Source organism: Micromys minutus, assembly GCF_963924665.1.
Source record: "Micromys minutus genome assembly, chromosome: 11".
Classification (NCBI taxonomy): Eukaryota; Metazoa; Chordata; class Mammalia; order Rodentia; family Muridae; genus Micromys; species Micromys minutus.
This window is the reverse complement of record NC_137980.1, coordinates 22926668-22946212: the sequence shown is the minus strand read 5'-3', so window position 1 is coordinate 22946212 and position 19545 is coordinate 22926668. Positions and strand designations below refer to the sequence as shown.

General features: G+C 36.9%; 1 protein-coding gene across 1 annotated transcript; it reads left to right on the top strand.

Annotated features, from left to right (window-relative positions):
• Positions 1 to 3424: 3424 nt before the first annotated feature.
• Positions 3425 to 18783, top strand: LOC308427549 (vomeronasal type-2 receptor 116-like; the record flags this gene model as incomplete). Its single annotated transcript, XM_080925695.1, has 6 exons — positions 3425 to 3627; positions 5957 to 6239; positions 6601 to 7404; positions 8258 to 8482; positions 12064 to 12187; positions 17879 to 18783. The coding sequence occupies 6 exons, from the start codon at positions 3425 to 3427 to the stop codon at positions 18781 to 18783; spliced, it is 2544 nt and encodes an 847-aa protein (XP_080781821.1).
• Between the last annotated feature and the right edge of the window lie 762 nt (positions 18784 to 19545).

Genomic DNA, 19545 nt, shown 5'->3' with positions numbered 1-19545 from the left:
TTGCCCTATAGTTAGTCTGGCTAAGGGTTTATTAATCTTGTTAATTTTCTCTAAGAACCAGCTACTGGTTTTGTTGATTCATTGAATGGATCTTTTTTGTTTCTACTTGGTTAATTTCTGCCCTAAGTTTGATTATTTCTTCCTGTCTACTCCTCCTGGGTGTATCTGCTTCTTTTTGTTCTAGAGCTCTCAGCTGTGCTGTCAAGTTGCCAGTGTGTGCTCTCTCCAGTTTCTTTTTAGAGGCACTCAGAGCTATAGGTTTTCCTTTTTGTATTGTTTTCATTGCATCACATAAGTTTAGGTATGTTGTGCTTATATTTTCATTAAATTCTAGAAAATCCTTAATTTCATTATTTCTTCTTTGACCATGCTATCGCTGAGTAGAACATTGTTCAGTTTCTGTGTGTATGTGAGCTTTATGTTGTCTTTGTTGTTAATGAAGACCAGCCTAAGTCCACGATTATCTGATAAGATGCATGGGAGTATTTGAATCTTCATATATCATTGAGGCTTGTTTTTTGACTGACTATATGCTCAATTTTGGAAAAGGTGCCATGAGGTGCTGAGAAGAAGGTACAGGTGTAAGAGGGCCTGTGGAGCTGATCTTCAATCACTGCCTTTCCTGGTCATACCCCAGTTCCCTCTGACAAAGACCTGAGTCTTACTATGGGCTGGAAACAAACCTTTTCCACAAGCACTGCTAAGCCCTCTCTGTGCTCTGGTTACTCATGGCATAACATCACTAGGCCTGTACCCCAGGATCTCTACTGGTCCAGGTGGAAAAGAGCCTGTGCATTTAGTCTGCAAGCACGGTCTTTCCTGGATAGATTCTGAGTACCTCTGACAGAGGCCAGACCCTTACTGTGGGCCTGAGGGGAACCTTTTCCAGGAGCAGTGCCAAGCCCTCTCTGCAATATGGTTATTCACAGTACAACTTCACCAGGCCTTTGCTCCACGATCTCTGCTGGTCCAGGTGGAAGAGAGCCTGTTCGTTTAGTTGCGAGCATGGCCTTTCTCAAATCAAAGTCTTATTAATCTTCTGTAGAGCTGGGATTCACTTTTATACCTACATTATTCTTCACCACTTCCATCAAGTCAAGGCTGTTCGATGAACCATTTGTAAAGAGTAAGCACAAAATATCGGCGGGTAATCAATGAGATCTTTTATATTGCATGTCTCAGTCATAAAAGAGGACATTTTCCATCTGTATAAAATAATGACTGTGGATTCTCATAACTGCTTCAGTGCTTTGACTAAATCTTGCCTTTGTGCTGTATCTCACCATATTTTAAGTGGTTTAAGAATCAATAAAGTGCATCCAACTAATGGGGAACAAATAGTACAATAATGTTTCATTAACAAATGGTATCAAACATTTAGTGAAAATACAACACCAATACTTCTAATATTATTCTACACAATGTGAAGGGGATGGAGACTATCACAGGTTGCCCATAGAATAACATGGCATCAGAGAACTGATATCAACAAGAAGTAATGAGACAACAAACCTGAAGGAAACTGTCAAATAATAGCTGATAAATGTATCAGCAAATTTCATTTTACATACTCATCAAGCATAGTAGTGAATATGTTAAAATTTACAGCCAATAGGATAGCCTAAATGGAAAGGAAGAAATTTTTCCTTGATAATCAGGAACGACACTGTGGTACGTGGAGTGCATTCTTTCCACCATGGCAAGCCAGTAACATAAGTTTTAGGCAAAAAGAGAAAGTTCAAGTAACACTTTTTGTGTTCCAAGCAATATAGAGTTTGTCTTTTCAGAAGACTACATGGATGCTCATATCCAAATTTTGGCAAAATAAAATTCAACATTATTGAAGAATCTGAATGTTTGATTTGCTGGCTTCATATAATATGTACTTTATGGATCCCAGCCCAATGCTCACGCAAACCAGCTGACATGCTTAGAACAGCCACAACTCGGGATGGCATTTCCATAGAATCACAATGGAATTCACAGTCTGTCTCCATTATAGACAGAATGTATATTACTAGTAGATTAAACATAGCCATATATTTTATAAAATGTATACATCCAGTGTACAAAAATGATACAAATTTACTTAGTCAGTAGGTCTGTAAAAGTACTAAAATAGTATTTAAACTGACAAAGGTATAATTTAACCAAAGGATGTGACACATTTTTATTCAGATTAACACATTTAGTGCAACAAAATCAATAGAAAGATTCTATTTCAAGCTAATGAATTATCAACCATTCTTAAAATTATTTCAGTGGTGTTGAATAGATAGTTTTAAAAACCACAATTTCACATGGAGATAGGATTCAGTGTAGCAATCATGAGGATACATATAAAGTAGTTCAAAAAATTACAAATCAAAATCAATTCTCTACATATGAAACTCATTTAATTGAAACAAGTTACATAAATTAGTATATCAGACATTCATCTGTGTTGTTGCAAAGTCATCCAAAACAGCACTGTATCAAAACAAATACCGAGGTAATGAAAAAAAGTAAGGTGTATACTAATATTTCAGATTAAATTTGCTTATAAATAACAATGAAATTATCTCATTCCTTTGAGTAAAACATATAAAAATGTTCTTAATCATCTCAATGATATATGGATAAACATCAACCAAAGAAATGTTTCATTAAATGGCACTGAAGCCAGGGACTGATTATCAGGCAAGCAATAAGCATTATAACTCAGTGAATGTCATCACAGGAAGTGATATTGGACAGGAGGGTGTTGAATAGTGTAATTCTAGGCATTACTGGATGTAACATGATCACAGATTCTCCAGCTGACAGGAATCACAGAAAGTTGGAGGAGATTTTCTAAATATGACTGACATAGAATAGTGTATATGCAACAGAGAGAATGTTTAGCTCCTGGCTCCATGTTGCATATAAGATTGTCCTTCTCTAGACTAGACAATGGAACACATAATATTCCATGTATCAAATCAAAGTCTGAATAACATGGGACATTTATGACTTTCTCAATTCCTTTTTTAATATGAAACTTCTGATGAACTTCATTATAATTGCCAATAGTGTTCTTACATATGGCTGTTGATACATAAGTCTTTCCCAAGCTACTCAGGAGAAGACGGTCCCTGGAGTGTCTGCCATGGGATATGAATGAAATCATGGCACCTGAGGATGAAAAACATGACCTTCACAACATGTTTTCAGAAGTGTTTTGATCAAAAGATTTCAGACCTCAGATGTAGTGCTTGAGGTCACAAATTTCCAGATATATCCAGGGACTATGACACAGGATGAGTGGAAAGAAATTGTAGAATATAATTCAGTGGATCTCCAGACAGCAAAACCCTTAAAACAGAAACATAGGTGTCAATGTGTGTGATGTTTGTCTGCATAAGAAACGCATTTCATAACTGCCCCATCTTAGGTCCTAGCAGCCATGAAGAAGCTGTGTGCTTTCACAATTTTCTTCTTGCTCTTGATGTTTTCTCTCATCTTGTGGAGTGTGACTGAACCCAGTTGCTTCTGGAGGATACAGAGTAATGAAGATAATGAAGAATTTCGAAGTGACTGTGGTTTTGTTCTTTTCCCAAGCAAGGTACCTCTAGATGAAAAGTTTTACAATAATGTTCTCAGTTTTGGGTAAGTCTAATTTTTGTGCTTCAATGTCATAAATTATAAATCTATATCTGTATATATAAACTGTGGGATTCTGTCCTGTTCTTTCCATTGTAGCATGAGGAACCACTGAAAACTGTATAGCACATCAATCATTATTTTAATAGTTTCAAATGTGTCACTGTTTAATTTGGTTTCAGTATAACGTGCTCCAATTTATATAGCTAATAGTAACATATGTGCTAATGGAGTGTGGAACAAATGAAAATATTTCATATGGAGAAAAGTTCTCAGTGATCAGCCATAACTTAAAGGTTGGGAAAGAAGTAAGAAAACTTGGGTATCTACTAAAATAAAACTAGGAAAGTATTTTTACCTAAATAAAAGATAACATCAAAATTGATATGCAAAAAGTCAAAAATTAATAATCTACTCATGTAGTATATTGTATTATTTTGTATATTTGGATATGGATACATTTGTATTAAATTAATTACCCTATTGATAAATATTAACATTTGAAAATAATGTTACACTTTTTTACAAACATTAAAAATTTAATAATTTTATATATTTTCTTTCAGAATTCTGTACCCTTTTGGTAGCCCTTCCCAAAGTTCTTTACCAGATCCCTACTTTGAGACTCTGAGAGGGTGTTCCCCAACCCCGACTGTCTCATCTCCCTACCATACTCACCTCTCTAGATAGTCCCCACACCTCATATTCTTTACTCATCCATCCACACTCAGAGGTCTCTACAAGTTTGGGCACATGCTCTCCCAATGAGGTCATAAAAGAGAGTCCTCTGCTACATATGTGCCAGGGGCCACTGGCCAAAAATGTATGCTCTTTGTAAAAAGATTATTTGTCAATAACAATGAAGTTAACATATATCTAATGTTTGACTTCAAAGAGTTTTTCCTATTTTATATATATATATATATATATATATATATATATATATATTATATATAATTATATATATATATATATTATATATAATTCTTGCCAATTACATAAATTCTCATATAGAAACATGGATAATATCTTAATCTTTTTTATCAGATATTTTATATATTTCCATTTCAAATGATGTTTCCTCCCTGCTCAAATAATATCACATCCCCCCTCCTATCCCTTCCATGATGATGTTTCCACACTAAACAACCCACTCATACCTCTTTGCCATGGCATTCCACTTCACTTGGTAAACCATCCTTCACAGGACCAATGGCTTCTCCTCCTATTGTTGCCAGACAGTTCCATCTTCTGCTACCTACGCTGCTGGAGCCATGGGTCTCTCCATATGTCATCATTAGTTTGTGTTATTCTCTAGAGCTCTGGGGGTTTGGTTGATTTACATTGTTCTTCCCCTGAGTTTGCAGACCCTTTCAGCTTCTTCAGTTTTTTCTCTATCTCCCAGATATCTGTCCTCCTGCCTAGTCCGATGGTTAACAGCTAGCATCCTCATCTATATCAGTATGGCTCTGGCAGAGCCTCTGAGGAGTCATCCCTATCAGCAAGCACTTCTTGGCATTAGCAATATCTCTGTGGATGACCAGATATAACCAAGGTCATCCCTTGTGCTGCAGCTGGGTTGGTAATGTGTAAGAATTGCCCAGGTGGTACTGGTTTTAAAGATATAAAGCTGTCATGGAGAACAGCTGTAGTTTGGCAGTAAAAGATGCAAGGGAAGGCCATTGGTAAAGATGCAGCTTCAGTTAATGGCCCAGGACTAAATGGGTCGTTATAGAAGGTGAGTTTTGGCACTATGAAGAGAGCTGATGGGATGCTATTGAGGAAGCCTGGACGCATCAAAAGTTTTTCATGTCAGAATTGCCAGAACCAAGGAATGACTATGAAGTAAAGTAGCAGCTGTGGAGTGGAATCAATCAAAGCCTAGAGTTATACAGAGGGAAGAGCTGGAGAAATGACACAAGACCTTTGAAGAACCCATAAAGTCATGTTCAAATCCCAAACATTGGAACTAGAAGCTGTGAAGCTGAAGTTGACTTGGAGACTCCAAGATTGTAAAGATGCCTGATTCAGTGTTATTAGAATTTGAAGACTATTGTGTAGCAATCTTAGTTTATAGGACTGTAATGTAGTCCATGTAATGCATCCAGAGATAAAACAAATATGTATCCATTTTCACAAATATAAAAATTTTTATATCAGAGTGACCTATTTAGGGGAGTTCTTAGGGTGCATTCATCTCTAAATTTCAATAATTTCCCAAGCTTATTTCAGGCAAGGGAGCATTTACATATTTCTTAGTACAAAATTTGCTGCAATTTAGGGAAATTTTCATGTTTCTAACATACTGCTCAACCATCCCTATGACTTCTTGTAGAATACCAGCAAGAAGATATGAGTATTTTTTGGTACTGTTTTTTGCAACTGATGAGATCAACAGGAATCCTCATCTTTTATCAAATATGTCATTTTTCTTCAGTATCAATTCTGGTACGTGTGAGGATACATTAGGATATATAGAGGAACTAAATTCACGGCGAAATATTTCTTTGGATTTTCTTAATTATGACTGTGCAATATGGCCAACATGTGAAGTAGATCTTACCGGACCATCATGGACAACATCTTTAAAACTGGCAATTCTTTCTAGGAATCCAAAGGTGAGGATGTGTGACATTGGATGAAGTAACAAATTTTAAATCTACTCATAGGTGCCTAGGGAGACAAATTGGTTTACATGGTTTTCTGTGTGTTGTGTTTTATATTTTATACATATATTATTAATGTTTAGAAAATAAGTTCATAGATATATTGGGGAAATAGATAAATCTGGTTTCTACAAAACTGAAATTTGTCAGGAATAGATTAGAATCTAATAGTAATGATACATGATATTTATACTGTAATCTTACTATCCTCAATATAATCTGAGAAGTAAGTAATGTCACTTGTACATAAGTCAAAATTCCTAACAATCGTATTCCTTTTGGGAATGTTTAATTCTCTTTTTACATCATTTAGATTTTCTTTGGACCATTTAATCCCCACATAAGTGACCATGATCAGTTTCCCTATGTCTATCAGATAGCAACAAAGGACACATGTTTGTCCCATTCCATGGTCTCCTTGATGTATCATTTTAGATGGACCTGGATTGGACTGGTCATCTCAGACGATGACCAGGGTATTCAGTTTCTTTCTGACTTGAGAGAAGAAATGCAAAGACATGGAATCTGTTTAGCTTTTGTGAATATGATCCCAGAAAACAAACAGATATACATGGTAAGAAGTAAGATATATGACATACAAATAATGACATCATCAGCCAAGGTTGTCATCATTTATGGTGAAAGGAACTCTACTCTGGAAGTCAGCTTTAGAAGATGGGCAGATTTAGGTGCACAGAAAATCTGGATTACAACCTCACAATGGGATGTCATCACAAATAAAAGAGATTTCAGCCTTGATTTTTTCCATGGGACTCTCACTTTTGCGCACCACAATGGTGAGATTACTTTATTTAGGAATTTTTCACAAACAATTAACACTTCTATATATCCAGTAGACATTTCTCAGTCTATGCTACTGTGGAATTATTTTCATTGTTCAATATCTAAGAACAGCCATAGCAAAATGGACCATTTTACATTCAACAACACTTTGGAATGGTTAGCATTTCACAACTTTGACTTGGCCCTGAGTGAAGAAGGCTACAATTTGTATAATGCTGTGTATGCAGTGGCCCACACATACCATGAACTATTTCTTCAACAAGTAGAGTCTCAGAAAATCATAGAACCAGGAGTTTTCACTGACTGTCCGCAGGTAATGTCTCTTACATTTCATTATGCTGAGGTTTACAGTGAGACCTTTAAATGACCTCTAGAAACTCATGTACATTTGTTAGAGATTCTTCTCTCAAGAGACAGAATACTACACTCCAAAAAACTTCTTAATGGATTGTTTACTGGCTTATGTTTCCTGAACAATTATAACAATTTATAGAAGACAATATTTTATATTTGAACATAAGTGAGTTTTGTGAAAATATTTCTCACATTTTATCCAATGAGTTCAATATTTTATATAGGCGCCATAAGTTTTCTCATGAATGCCTTAACTTATGATTTAAGTAGAATAGTGTTCTCAAGAAGTGATTCAAGAATTAATATTCATTGAAATTAACATTATTTAAAAAACCCAAATGATCAACACAGCACATTTCTTAAGTTTATGTTTATTTCATGCATGTAAACTCTATGTGCACAAGTGACCCATTACCACTATTGGTTTCCACAACTTCCAGATATTCTGACTGCCCACTCATTATTACATACATGCCTTCAATTTCTTAAATTATTTTGCCCATTATGTACACTCATTCTCTCTGTCTCTCTGTCTCTCTGTCTCTCTGTCTCTGTCTCTGTCTCTGTCTCTGTCTGTCTGTCTCTCTCTCTCTCTCTCTCTCTCTCTTACTCACTCACTCACACACTCATACAGTTACTTTCTATTTGGTAAGCACTTTAATTACCAATTAGGTACATTTTAATATCCTACATGGTATAACTTTAATATAGCTGTATTCCCTGGAAGACATTAAAAATTTAGGGACAATCTCAATTTTGTGTTGCTTTAACTGATATGCATATATAATCATCTTATGATCCATCTCTTTTAGGTTGCTTCAGTGCTAAAGACCAGGGTATTTACTAGTCCAGTTGGAGAACTTGTGAACATGAATCATAGGGAAAATCAGTGTGCAGAGTATGACATTTTCAACATTTGGAATTTTCCACAAGGTCTTGGATTAAAAGTGAAAATAGGAAACTATTTTCCTTGTGACCCACAGAGCCAAAAACTTCATATATCTGAAGACTTGGAATGGGCCACAGGAGGAACTTTGGTGTGTACACCACAATTTCCATTCTTTTCTTTTTGATCTTTTTTCAAAAACATATTCCTGTTTTTATTCTTTTCCTTTACTCTAGATTTTATTCCCCTCCTGATTCATCCCCAACTACTCCACTTCTCATACCTCCTGCCTACCCCCTTGTCTCCAGGAGGATATCTTCATCCCTCCCCACCAGGTCTTAAGTTCCTTGAGGGTCTCCTGTTTCTTTGTGGTTAGGTGAATCTTCTCTGACTGAACACCACCTGGTAAATCTCTGCTGGATATGGGTTGCAGGACTCATATCAGATGGTAAATGCTGTGTGATTGTTTGTCCGGTGTCTGAGAGATCTCAAAGGTTATGGTCCTTTGAGACTGATGGTCCTCCTACAGAGTTGTCTTCCTCCTCACTTCCTTCCAGCTAGTCCCCAAATCAACCACAGGGGTCAGCAGCTTCTGTCCATTGGTTGGATGCAAATATCTGCATCTGACTCTTTCAGCTGTTTCTTGGGACTTTTGAAGGGCAGCCATGTTAGCTCCCTTTTTAATGAGTGTTCCATGGCCTCAGTAATAGTGTCAGATCTTGGGGCCTCCCCTTGAGCTGTATCCCAGTTTGAGCCTGTGGCTAGACTGTTTTTTTCTCAGGCTCTTCTTCATTTCCATCCCTGCAGTTCTTTCAGAAGGAACAATTATAGGCCAGAGTTTTGTTGTGGGATGGCAACCCAATCTCTCTTTATGCACTGACTTTCTGTTGTATATGGGCTCTATAAGTTCCCTATCCCCACTGTATTAATTTCATCTAGGGACCCCTTCATTGAGACATTGAAGGTCTCTCACCTCCCTGGTCTCTGGTACATTTTGCAGGGTCCCACTAAATTCCTACCATCTGAGTTTTCCTGTTTCCATTGTTTCTGTTGGCTCTCAGGGCTTCAGCCCTTTCCCCCTCTGAATAGCAGATTATATGTTGTTCCCCTCTTCCCCCTCCTATCACATTTCCCTTCCAATTTTCTCTCTAACTCTGCTTTTGTGATTGCTGTCTTCTTCCTCCAAAATGTGACTGCTGTTTCCTCCCTTGGGTCCTTTGCTCGATGACCTTTTTGAGTTCTGTGGACTGTATCTCAGTTATTCTGTACTTTTTTGTCTAATACATTCTCTTATTAATGAGTACATACCATAAATGTCCTTCTGGTCTGAGTTACCTTACTCTGGATGATATTTTCTAGTTCAATCCATTTGCTTGTAAAACTCAGGATGCCCTCGTTGTTGATAACTGAGTAGTATTTTATTCTGTATATGAACCACATTTTCTGCCTCCACTTTCTGTCATGGGACATCCAGTATATGTAATTTTAAAATATGAGGCACTGAAGTGATAGCTGTGTAGTTAAAACCAATCACTGCTGTTGCAATAGACACATCCTCTGTTACCAGCAACAGAACTTGATAACTCATAACTTCATGTAAATCTAGGTCAAAGTGATCAAAGGCCTCTGGATTCTATGTTCAATTGCATTCCTATGCATATTTACCCCACAATTCAGAAACAGTTTTATAAAATTTAAATATATATGTATACATATTTAGGTACATATATATATACATATAATAAAATATTTAATTTAGTTTTTCTATGCATACAACGTATTTTTTAGAATAATATATACAATATTATATATTTTCCATTTTTATTATTTTATTTCTTTTACATTACTAATGCTGTGTCTTTTCTATTCCCCACTCTATGAGCACCACAATCCATCTGCCTCCCCTTCACCTCTAAGAGGGTGCTCCCCCACCCTTCCACCCATTCCTATTTCACACCTCTAATATTAACCTTCAATGAGGAATCATACCTGCTAAAGAATAAACACATTCTTTCCCACTGAGTCTAGTCATGGCTGTCCTTTACTATGTATGAAGCAGGGGCCATGGACCACCCTATATGTGTTCTTTGGTTGGTAGCTCAATGCCTGGGAGCTCTGAGGTGTTAGATTAGTGGATTGTGTTGTTTTTCCTATGGGGATGCAATGTCCTTCAAGTCCTCCAGTCCTTATCCCAACTCTTCTGCTTGGGTCCCCCATCTGAGACCAAAGGTTAGCTATAAGTATCTACATCTATCTCAGTCTGAAGCTGGTAGAGCCTCTCAGAAGACATCTATATTATAGGGACTTGGTGTATGTGCATGGAATTGATTCTAAGTTGAATGGTTTCTGGATAGCCTCCATTTTTGTTCCCACAATTTCTTTAGGCAGGAAAAATTTTTGCTCAAAATTTTTGATATGGATAGGTGGCCCTATCCCGCACCTGGGGTACATGTCTAGCTATTGGACCTGGTCTCTTCAAGTTCAATCTCCCCACTTTTGGCAAATTCAGCCTATGGCATCCATTGTATCTGGTATTTTCTACAGGTTCTCTACACCCCCATCCCACACTGCTATATATTTCTATTCATTTTTCTGAGCCTCTGTGCTTCTCTCTTTTCTCCCTCAATACCTGATCCTGCCCCCATTTTCTTTTCCTGTCTCTCCCAGGTTCCTCCCTCCCTCCCTCTGCTTCCCAGGATTATTTTGTGCTCCCTACTAAGAAGGCATTAAGCATCCACACTTAAGCCTTTCTTCTTGTAAACTTCATATAGTCTGTGAGTTGTATGTTGGATATTATGAACTTTTGGCTTAACTTTAACTTAACAGTGAGTACATACCATGCATGTGGTTTTTGTCCCGGTTACCTGACTCAGGATTATATATTCTAGTGCCATTTTTGCCTGAAAATTCATGGTGACCTTACTTTTAATAGCTGAGTAGCATTTCTGTGCAAAAGGCCTATCCTTAGTTAGCAGCATGAAAATTTGATAACTCATAACTTCCTATGAATCTGGGTCATAAGAGTCAAAGGTCTTCAGATTGCTTGTTCTAATGTACTCACATGCCTATTCACCCCACAATAAAAACACATTTATGAAATTTAGAATAATATATGACTATATTTATATCAAAATTTATAATTGCAATAAACCATAAAATTTTGTGATTCTGTTTGAACATTGTTATAGCCTATGAAGTACAGCATATTTAATTAACAGCCTTGATTTAAACTTAGAAATAGTCTATTAATTTCATGAGAATCTTATATAACATGTTTTGTTCAAAGTCATCAAAGAATGTTTTTGATATACCCTACTTTCTCTTCTCAGCCAACTTAGTATTATTATTATTTTATTTTAAATTATGTGATATAACCAATGTCACATAAATATTCTATTTGAATTTTATCACTTTAGGAAGGAAACTTTTAAAATCTATATAGCTCAAACATTATATACTTAATATTACAAGATGTAGTAAATATTGTTTGACAATTAGTGCACTAGAGGCTTACACAAAATAATAAAGTGCCTGAAATTGATAAGTGACTTATAAAAGGAATATATATATTAATATCTGTTAAGTATATACATAGACATACATATATTAAAATTATATAACTACATATAAAACTTGAAAATTAGGTACCGATTTGTAAATGTATACCTATACATATATGTGTGTCATTATACACTTGATATATACATACATTATACATATATATATCCTCAGGTTCCCACCTCCATGTGTAGTGTGACATGCACTCCTGGACTCAGGAAAATTCATCAGCAACAAACAGCAGACTGCTGCTTTGACTGTGCCCATTGCCCAGAAAATGAGGTTTCCAATGAGACAGGTACATACTTCTATGAGAAAAACACCTGCGGAATTCAAGGATCTTTTCTTTTTATATTAGAAGTGTAAAATTTCCTAGGTGGAAATGGAGGCCCTAAAATCTATGAGTTTCAGATTTTAATCATTTGATGATACCAACAATTTTGGGCCCTGCAAATAACCTTCAATATCTTCTACAAACAACTCATTTCTCTCACAATATTATGACCAGTGATTTTCATTTTGCAGAAAACTTTCAGGGGAAGAAATATTTGTAACCATTTACTTATATTATTCCCCTCATTGTGGCTCTTCAAGTCCATGTGAGACTAAGTGCTTCAGCTCCTTCTAAGGCCAGACAAGGCAGCACATATGCAATTGCATATCCCACATATAGGCAACAGCTTTTGGAATAGACCGCTGCTCCAGATGTTCCAGACTCCCGGGACACCCGGCTGCATATTTGCTACATAAGATTTGAAAATTCTAGGCACAGCCTGAGTATATTCTTTTAGAGGTTCAGTCTCCAAGAGTCCCAAGCATCCAGTTTAGTTAAATCAGTTGGTCTCCCTGTGGAGATACTATCCTTTAAGGAGCTGAAAGTCTTCCTACTTTTTCATAAGGTTTCTAAGTACCATACAATAAATGGCTGTTGGTGTCTGCATCTGTTTCAGTCAGCTGCTGTGTAGATCTTTTCAGAGGACAGTCATAATAGACTCTTGTTTCCCAGCATAACAGATTATCATTAATAGCGTCAGGGATTGGTGTTTGCCCATAGGTTGTGTCCGATGGTGGACTTGTTATTGGGTGGCCTTCTTATCAGTCTGCTCCATTCCAAACCTCTGCATTTTTTCTATGATAAATTTTGCGCTGAACATTTGGTGAGTGAGTTGGTGTTCCTCTGGCTCCATTGGGGTTCCTGCCTGGCCCTGAGAGGCAGTTTTCCCAGTGTTTATATCTCCAATGCTGTGATTCACAGCTAAGCACACCTGCATTGATTTTTCTCACCTCCTTTATTTCAGGTCTTTTTTGTTTTTCCTGGAGATTCTCCATAATTCCCCACCAAAAACCACTGGTTGCAGATTTCCTTTAATTCTCATGGCCACCCAATGTGGCCATCCTGCTTTCCACCCCCTAAACAAACGCCCACACTCTCATCCAGATCCTCTTTCCCACCCAATTCCCTACCTTCATATGCTTTCCATGACCATTTTCACCCCTTCTGCCTTCTAAGTGAGTCTCAAGCATCCTTGCTTGGGCCTGTTCAGCGTTCTTTCTTCTGTGAAATATAGCATGGGTATCCTGTACTTTATGGCCTATATACACATTAAAAGCGCATATGTACCATATATGTCCTTTTAGGTCTAGGTTACTCCATTCAGGATAATAAGCTCACGAACCATCTATTTGTAAAATCCATTCCAAAATTCATGATAGCTTTGCTTTTCTAGATGAATAGTGTTTTATTGTGTAGATGGGCCACATTTACTTTATCCATTCTTTTTTTGAGGGACATCTAGGTTGCTGGGTTTGACAAGGCAGTCCAGCTAACAGAACATATTTCCTACCCAGGTGACAGCTTTTTGGATAGCCTCTGTTTTAGTGGTTTGGGACAAAACATGAAGACCAAGCTGCACATATATGTTTATGTGCAGGGATGTCTATGTCCTCCCCTTGTATTTTCTTTGGATGGTGGTTCTGCCTGTGAGAACTCTTAAGGTTTAGTTTAGTTGACTCTCTTGGACTTCCTATGGAGTTCTTACCTGTTTGGGGGCTCACAATCCTTCCTCCAACTTTTGTGTTTCCAAGGTTAATCCACTGGTTTTGTTTGTGGGTGTCTATATCTCTGAGTCAGCTGCTGGATGGTGGCTTTCAGAAGACATTTACAGGATCCAAACCAAGATCTAGTTATTTGTGTATGTTGTCCTTCATTTTACATTGTAAGTTAAATTTTAAAAGGTATTTAATTTTTTTATTTGTCTTTGACCAAGTTATTAGTGAGTAGAACATTGTTTAGCATATATATATATGGGCTTTTCATGTATATATTTTTATTGTTGTTGTTGTAATTGAAGAGCATTCTTTATCCCTGGTGATCTGATACAATGCATATGATTATTTCAATCTTGTATCAGTTGAGGCCTGTTTTGTTACTGAGTATGTGGTCAATTTTGGAGAAGGTACCATGAGTTTCTGAGAAGAAGTTTTATTCTTTGATTATAAGATGAAATGTTTTGTTTCACAACTTCTGTTAGTTTTACTGGGTCTCAGATTAGTATCTCTCTTCATGATCGCTCTATTGATAATAGCAGGGTTTTGATAATAGTCTTCCACTATTATTTGTCAGGTGCAATATGTGCTTTGAGCTTTAGTACTTTTTTTTTTTTTTTTATGAACGTAGTTCCCTTGCATTTGGGACATAGATATTCAGAACTGAGATTTTTATCTTGGTAGATTTTTAGAGGAGTATTAAGTTTCCTTCTTTATATTTTTGAGAATTTTTGGTTGAAAGTTGATTTTATTAGCTATTATATTGGCTACGCCAGCTTGTTTCTTGGAAAAATTTGTTTTGATAATTGTTTTTCAGCCTTTTAATCTGAGGTAGTTTCTGTGTTTTTCCTTAGGTATGCTTCCTATACGTAGCAAATTTCTGGGTCCTCATTATCAATGTAGTCTGTTAATCTATGTTGTTTTATTTCTGAATTGAGTCCGTTCATGTTCAGAAGTATTAGGGATCAATAACTGTTGTTTTCTGTTATTTTTGTTTTTAGAGGCTGAATTATGCTTGTGTGATTGTCTTCTTTTGTTTTAGTTGAAAGAAGGTTACACCTTGCATTTTAGGATGTAGTTTCCCCCCTTGTGCTGGAATATTCTATTTATTTTATTTTGTAGGTCTGGATTTGTTGACAGATATTGTGTAAATTTGGTTTGGTCATGAAATATTTTGGATTCTTCATCTATGTATTTGTGAGTTTTTCTAACTATAGTAGCCTGGGCTGGCATTTGTTTTCTCTTAGGGTCTACATGACATCTACTCAGGATCTTCTAGATTTCATAGTCTCTGTTGAGAAATAGCGTGTAATTCTGATAGGTCTGCCTTTATAGGTTACTTTAACTTTTCCCTTATTGCTTTTAATATCCTTTCTTTATTTTGTGCAGTTGTTGTTCATCTGTTATGTGACAGGAGAATTTTTTTTTTTCTGGTCGAATCTGTTTGGAGTTCTGTTGGCTTTTTGTACATTTATGAGCATCTCTTTTGTTAGGAAAGTTTTCTTCTATAATTTTGTTGACGATATTTACTGGTCCTTTAATTTGAAAATCTTTGCTTTCTTCTATGCCTATTATTCTCAGGTCTCTCAGAATGGCAGTTGTGGACTTATTTGTGTTCACGGGTGTGTAAACACTTCTGGGTGACCAGCTTTATAGAGGCAGGGTCTGGGTATAAAGTACTCTATTACAGAAGAGTTCTGGGTGCAAAAAGACACCAGAAGGATCCTCTCCTAGACTGCTCCTTGGTTCTTGTGTCCTTGGGACTCCTTTTGGGTTTCTCTTTGACCAGGAATTTGATCAGAGGTGGTAGTCTCCAATGTGCTCTCAAATGTGTCAGTGTTCCTTTGAGGTTAGCTCTCTTCCAGCTGGATATGTACAGAGTGCTCTGTCACTAGATCAGCTCCAGGCACAGGCAGAAATAGAAAGGATCCTGTCCCAAACTGCTCCTTGATTCCTGTGTCCTGAGGATTTCCTGTGGGCTCCTAATGGGCCAGGAATTTGAGCAGTGGTGGTGGTCTCACCTGAGCTCTCACATGTGTCAGTGCTTCTTTGAGACTGGCTCTCTCCCCACAGGGTCTGTGTACAGAGTGCTCTGGCACCAGAACAGCTCCAGACAACCATTTTTTCTCATAAATACCTCTACCTGTTAGATTGTATTTTCCTGTTCTTTTCACAGGAATTTTTTTTCCTTTCCTCTATTTTCTAATTTTATTAATTTACATACAAATTTAGTTATTTCATATTTATAGATGAGTAATAGTCCATTTAATAATGTACACATTTTATTTCTGTTTTATTAATTATGTTATTTATTTACAATTTAGATATTGCCCTATGCCCAATGCCTCCTCCCACAGTTCTCCATCCCATTTGCCTTCCCATTTGTCTCTAAGAGGGTGCTCCCCTTCTACTTTCCAGCCTCCTCCTTCCCTGAGCCCTTAAGTCTCTACAGGATTAGGTACAACATCTCCAACTGAGGCCTGCAAGAGCACTGCCAGAGACTCAACCTCATATCTTTGTAAGACTGGATTTATGATCATTTTCTTGTGCTTCAGTTGTAATAGAATATCCTGTGCTTTCTGTAGAAGAATAGCTGTGCTCTGAAGGAATATTATGGTGGCTTTTGTTGATTCTGTTCTTTGAAGGACCTTTAGCAATCAATATGTGTTTGGTCATTGAATATTCTTATTGTAGTAGGTATTGGGAGAGTTAATATGTATGGTCTTAGTTTGGGAGGCCTTTGGGGAATATATTCTTTGACCTACAGGCATATATGATTCAGGATGCACACGTCTGTTTGGCTGAGAGCTACAGATTTATTGAAAGTGGACAAAGAATGGTAGCAGAAGAATGGATGTTACTACTTGCAGTAGCCGACTTTTTGGGGCAGATTGGATTGCTCCAGAGACTCAGCAAGTAGTGATTATTGGTGGGAGTTGGGAAGCTTGCATGTAATGTTTAGGATTCATAGTCTGATGAAGACACGTGGAGAGGTGGGAAGGGGGAGAATAAAAGTCCTTTAGGAATAGCTGGATGTTCAGAGTAGCTTGGCTTGTTTCAGAGCCTATGCAAGCATAAAAGATGGATGAAGATGAGAAGATGAACTTTATAGTTCATGCTCAATAAGTGTCATGAAGATGGGAGAGTGAGAAGTGGACTTCTCTAAGCATTTTTTCACAATAAATTCTACACACAGACTACGTATATGTTTAATCTTCCTTGCTTATTTGAACAAAATAACTTGACTACATAATCCATATAAAATGTTTCTCTGGCATCATCATCCAGCTTGGTCCCTACAAAATCCAGATGCTCAGTGTAACATTTGTCATTTGATGAAATATACTTTAAGAGCTTAGATGTCATTAAGGATGAAATATTTGCTGTCTGTGAATTAGATCATAAGTAAAGATTTCAGGAATGCACCCAACAATGTGATAGTGCTCTACGGCAATCACAGCTCATCTAAGAAATATTGCATTATGCAAAGAATATTTACATTGATCCTTTTAAGTTTTTTAGCAATGTGAAGATATTGACAAAGGGCAAAACAATCAAGGCCAACAAAATGCATAATGCATTTTATTATTGAGAACTACACCAGCACACTGCAGAGATCTGTGATAGTTTAAAGATAAAGGAATTAAATAATATAATTTCATACATATTATTGTATACAATGCACTTTAAAAAGTATGTTTCTTTTTTATATAATTAATAAGTATTTTTCCCCTCCATTCTCTAAGATGGTATGTTTTTCTATCACCAAACACAGGGTAATACAGAGCAGCTTTATGTCAGTGGTCCCTACAGCAATAAGGAATGTCATAAATACTCAAAATCAAAAGTTTTTTAAGAATTATTTGAGTAATAAAAAAAACTCAGTTATCTAGAACATAACTATGATATGTTATAGGGGTTATCTTTTTTTTTTTGCCTGCAGATATGGAGCAGTGTGTGAGGTGTCCAGATGATGAATATGCAAATTTTGAGCAAACCCACTGCCTCCAAAGGGCTGTGTCATTTTTGGCTTATGAAGATCCACTGGGGATGGCTCTAGCCTGCATAACCCTGTGCTTCTCTGCCCTCACAGTTGTAGTACTAGTCACCTTTGTGAAGAACAAGGATACTCCCATTGTGAGGTCTAATAACTGCATTCTTAGCTACATCCTCCTCATTTTTCTCATCTTGTGCTTTCTTTGCTCCTTGCTCTTCATTGGAAATCCCACCCAAGCTACCTGCATCCTCCAGCAGACCACATTTGCAGTCTTTTTCACAGGGGCTGTTTCTACAGTGTTAGCCAAAACAATAACTGTGGTCATGGCTTTCAAGCTCACATCTCCAGGAAATCGGATGAGAGGGATGTTGGTAACAGGGGTACCTAACTTGGTCATTCCCATTTGTACCCTCATCCAACTTGTTCTCTGTGGCATCTGGTTGGTAACATCTCCTCCCTTTATTGACAGAGATATACAATCTGAACATGGGAAGACCATCATCATTTGCAACAAAGGCTCGGTCATTGCCTTCCATCTTGTCCTGGGATACTTGGGCTCCTTGGCTCTGGGGAGCTTTGCTGTGGCTTTCTTGGCTAGGAACCTCCCTGACAGATTCAATGAAGCCAAATTCCTAACATTCAGCATGCTGGTGTTCTGCAGTGTGTGGATCACCTTCCTCCCTGTCTACCACAGCACCAGGGGAAAGTTCATGGTAGTTGTGGAGGTCTTCTCCATTTTGGCTTCTAGTGCAGGGTTGCTTGGTTGTATTTTTTTCCCAAAGTGTTATGCTATTTTACTTAGATCAGATTCAAAATTTCTGCAGAAGCACAAAGATAAACTTTATTATTGAAACTACAATAGTTAAAAAAATGTTTGATGGTACTCAACATATCATACTACATTGTCTTATGAAAAATAATACTATAACAAAACCTTAAGTAATATACTACAATCATAATAACTCATCAGTATAGTGCTGTCTAATAAAATAGAAACTTCTAAGACTCAGTGTAAAATGGGTTCTTAACTACACCAACCTCAACTTTTACAATAGGGAATCTCTGTTGAGTTATGGCTTGCATCATGTTGACATGTTTATGGGTGTAAGCCATATTCTTAATTAATGAGTAATACAAAGTGACACTACTCTTTGTGTACAATGCCACCTCTAGGCAACTTGTACTAAGAATTAAAAACAGATTTTAGACAATGTAGACACGAAGCTAGTAATGAGCATAATTCCATGGACATGGATTGGACTCCTGCACATATGTTCTTGACTTGGTTTCATTCAAATAACTGTGATCAAGGAATACAGGGAAATCAACAGTTTTTTATTTGTTCCATTTTGACCATAGTGTTTTGTTACAGCAACAGAAACTAAGATATTAGCAAAATGAAAAATTGCCTGATTAGTAATTGAGAATATCATAGATTACTGATGCAATAAAAAGAACCAATTTGAAAAGAGAAACAAGAATGAATGTTAATTGCCCATGGCACATAGTGATAGCATTGCATATTATTGATGGCCATAACAGAGGAGCTGGACTTTGAGTGGCTTTACAATGTGTTATGAAGATGTTACTAACATCAGATAACATACTAGGAA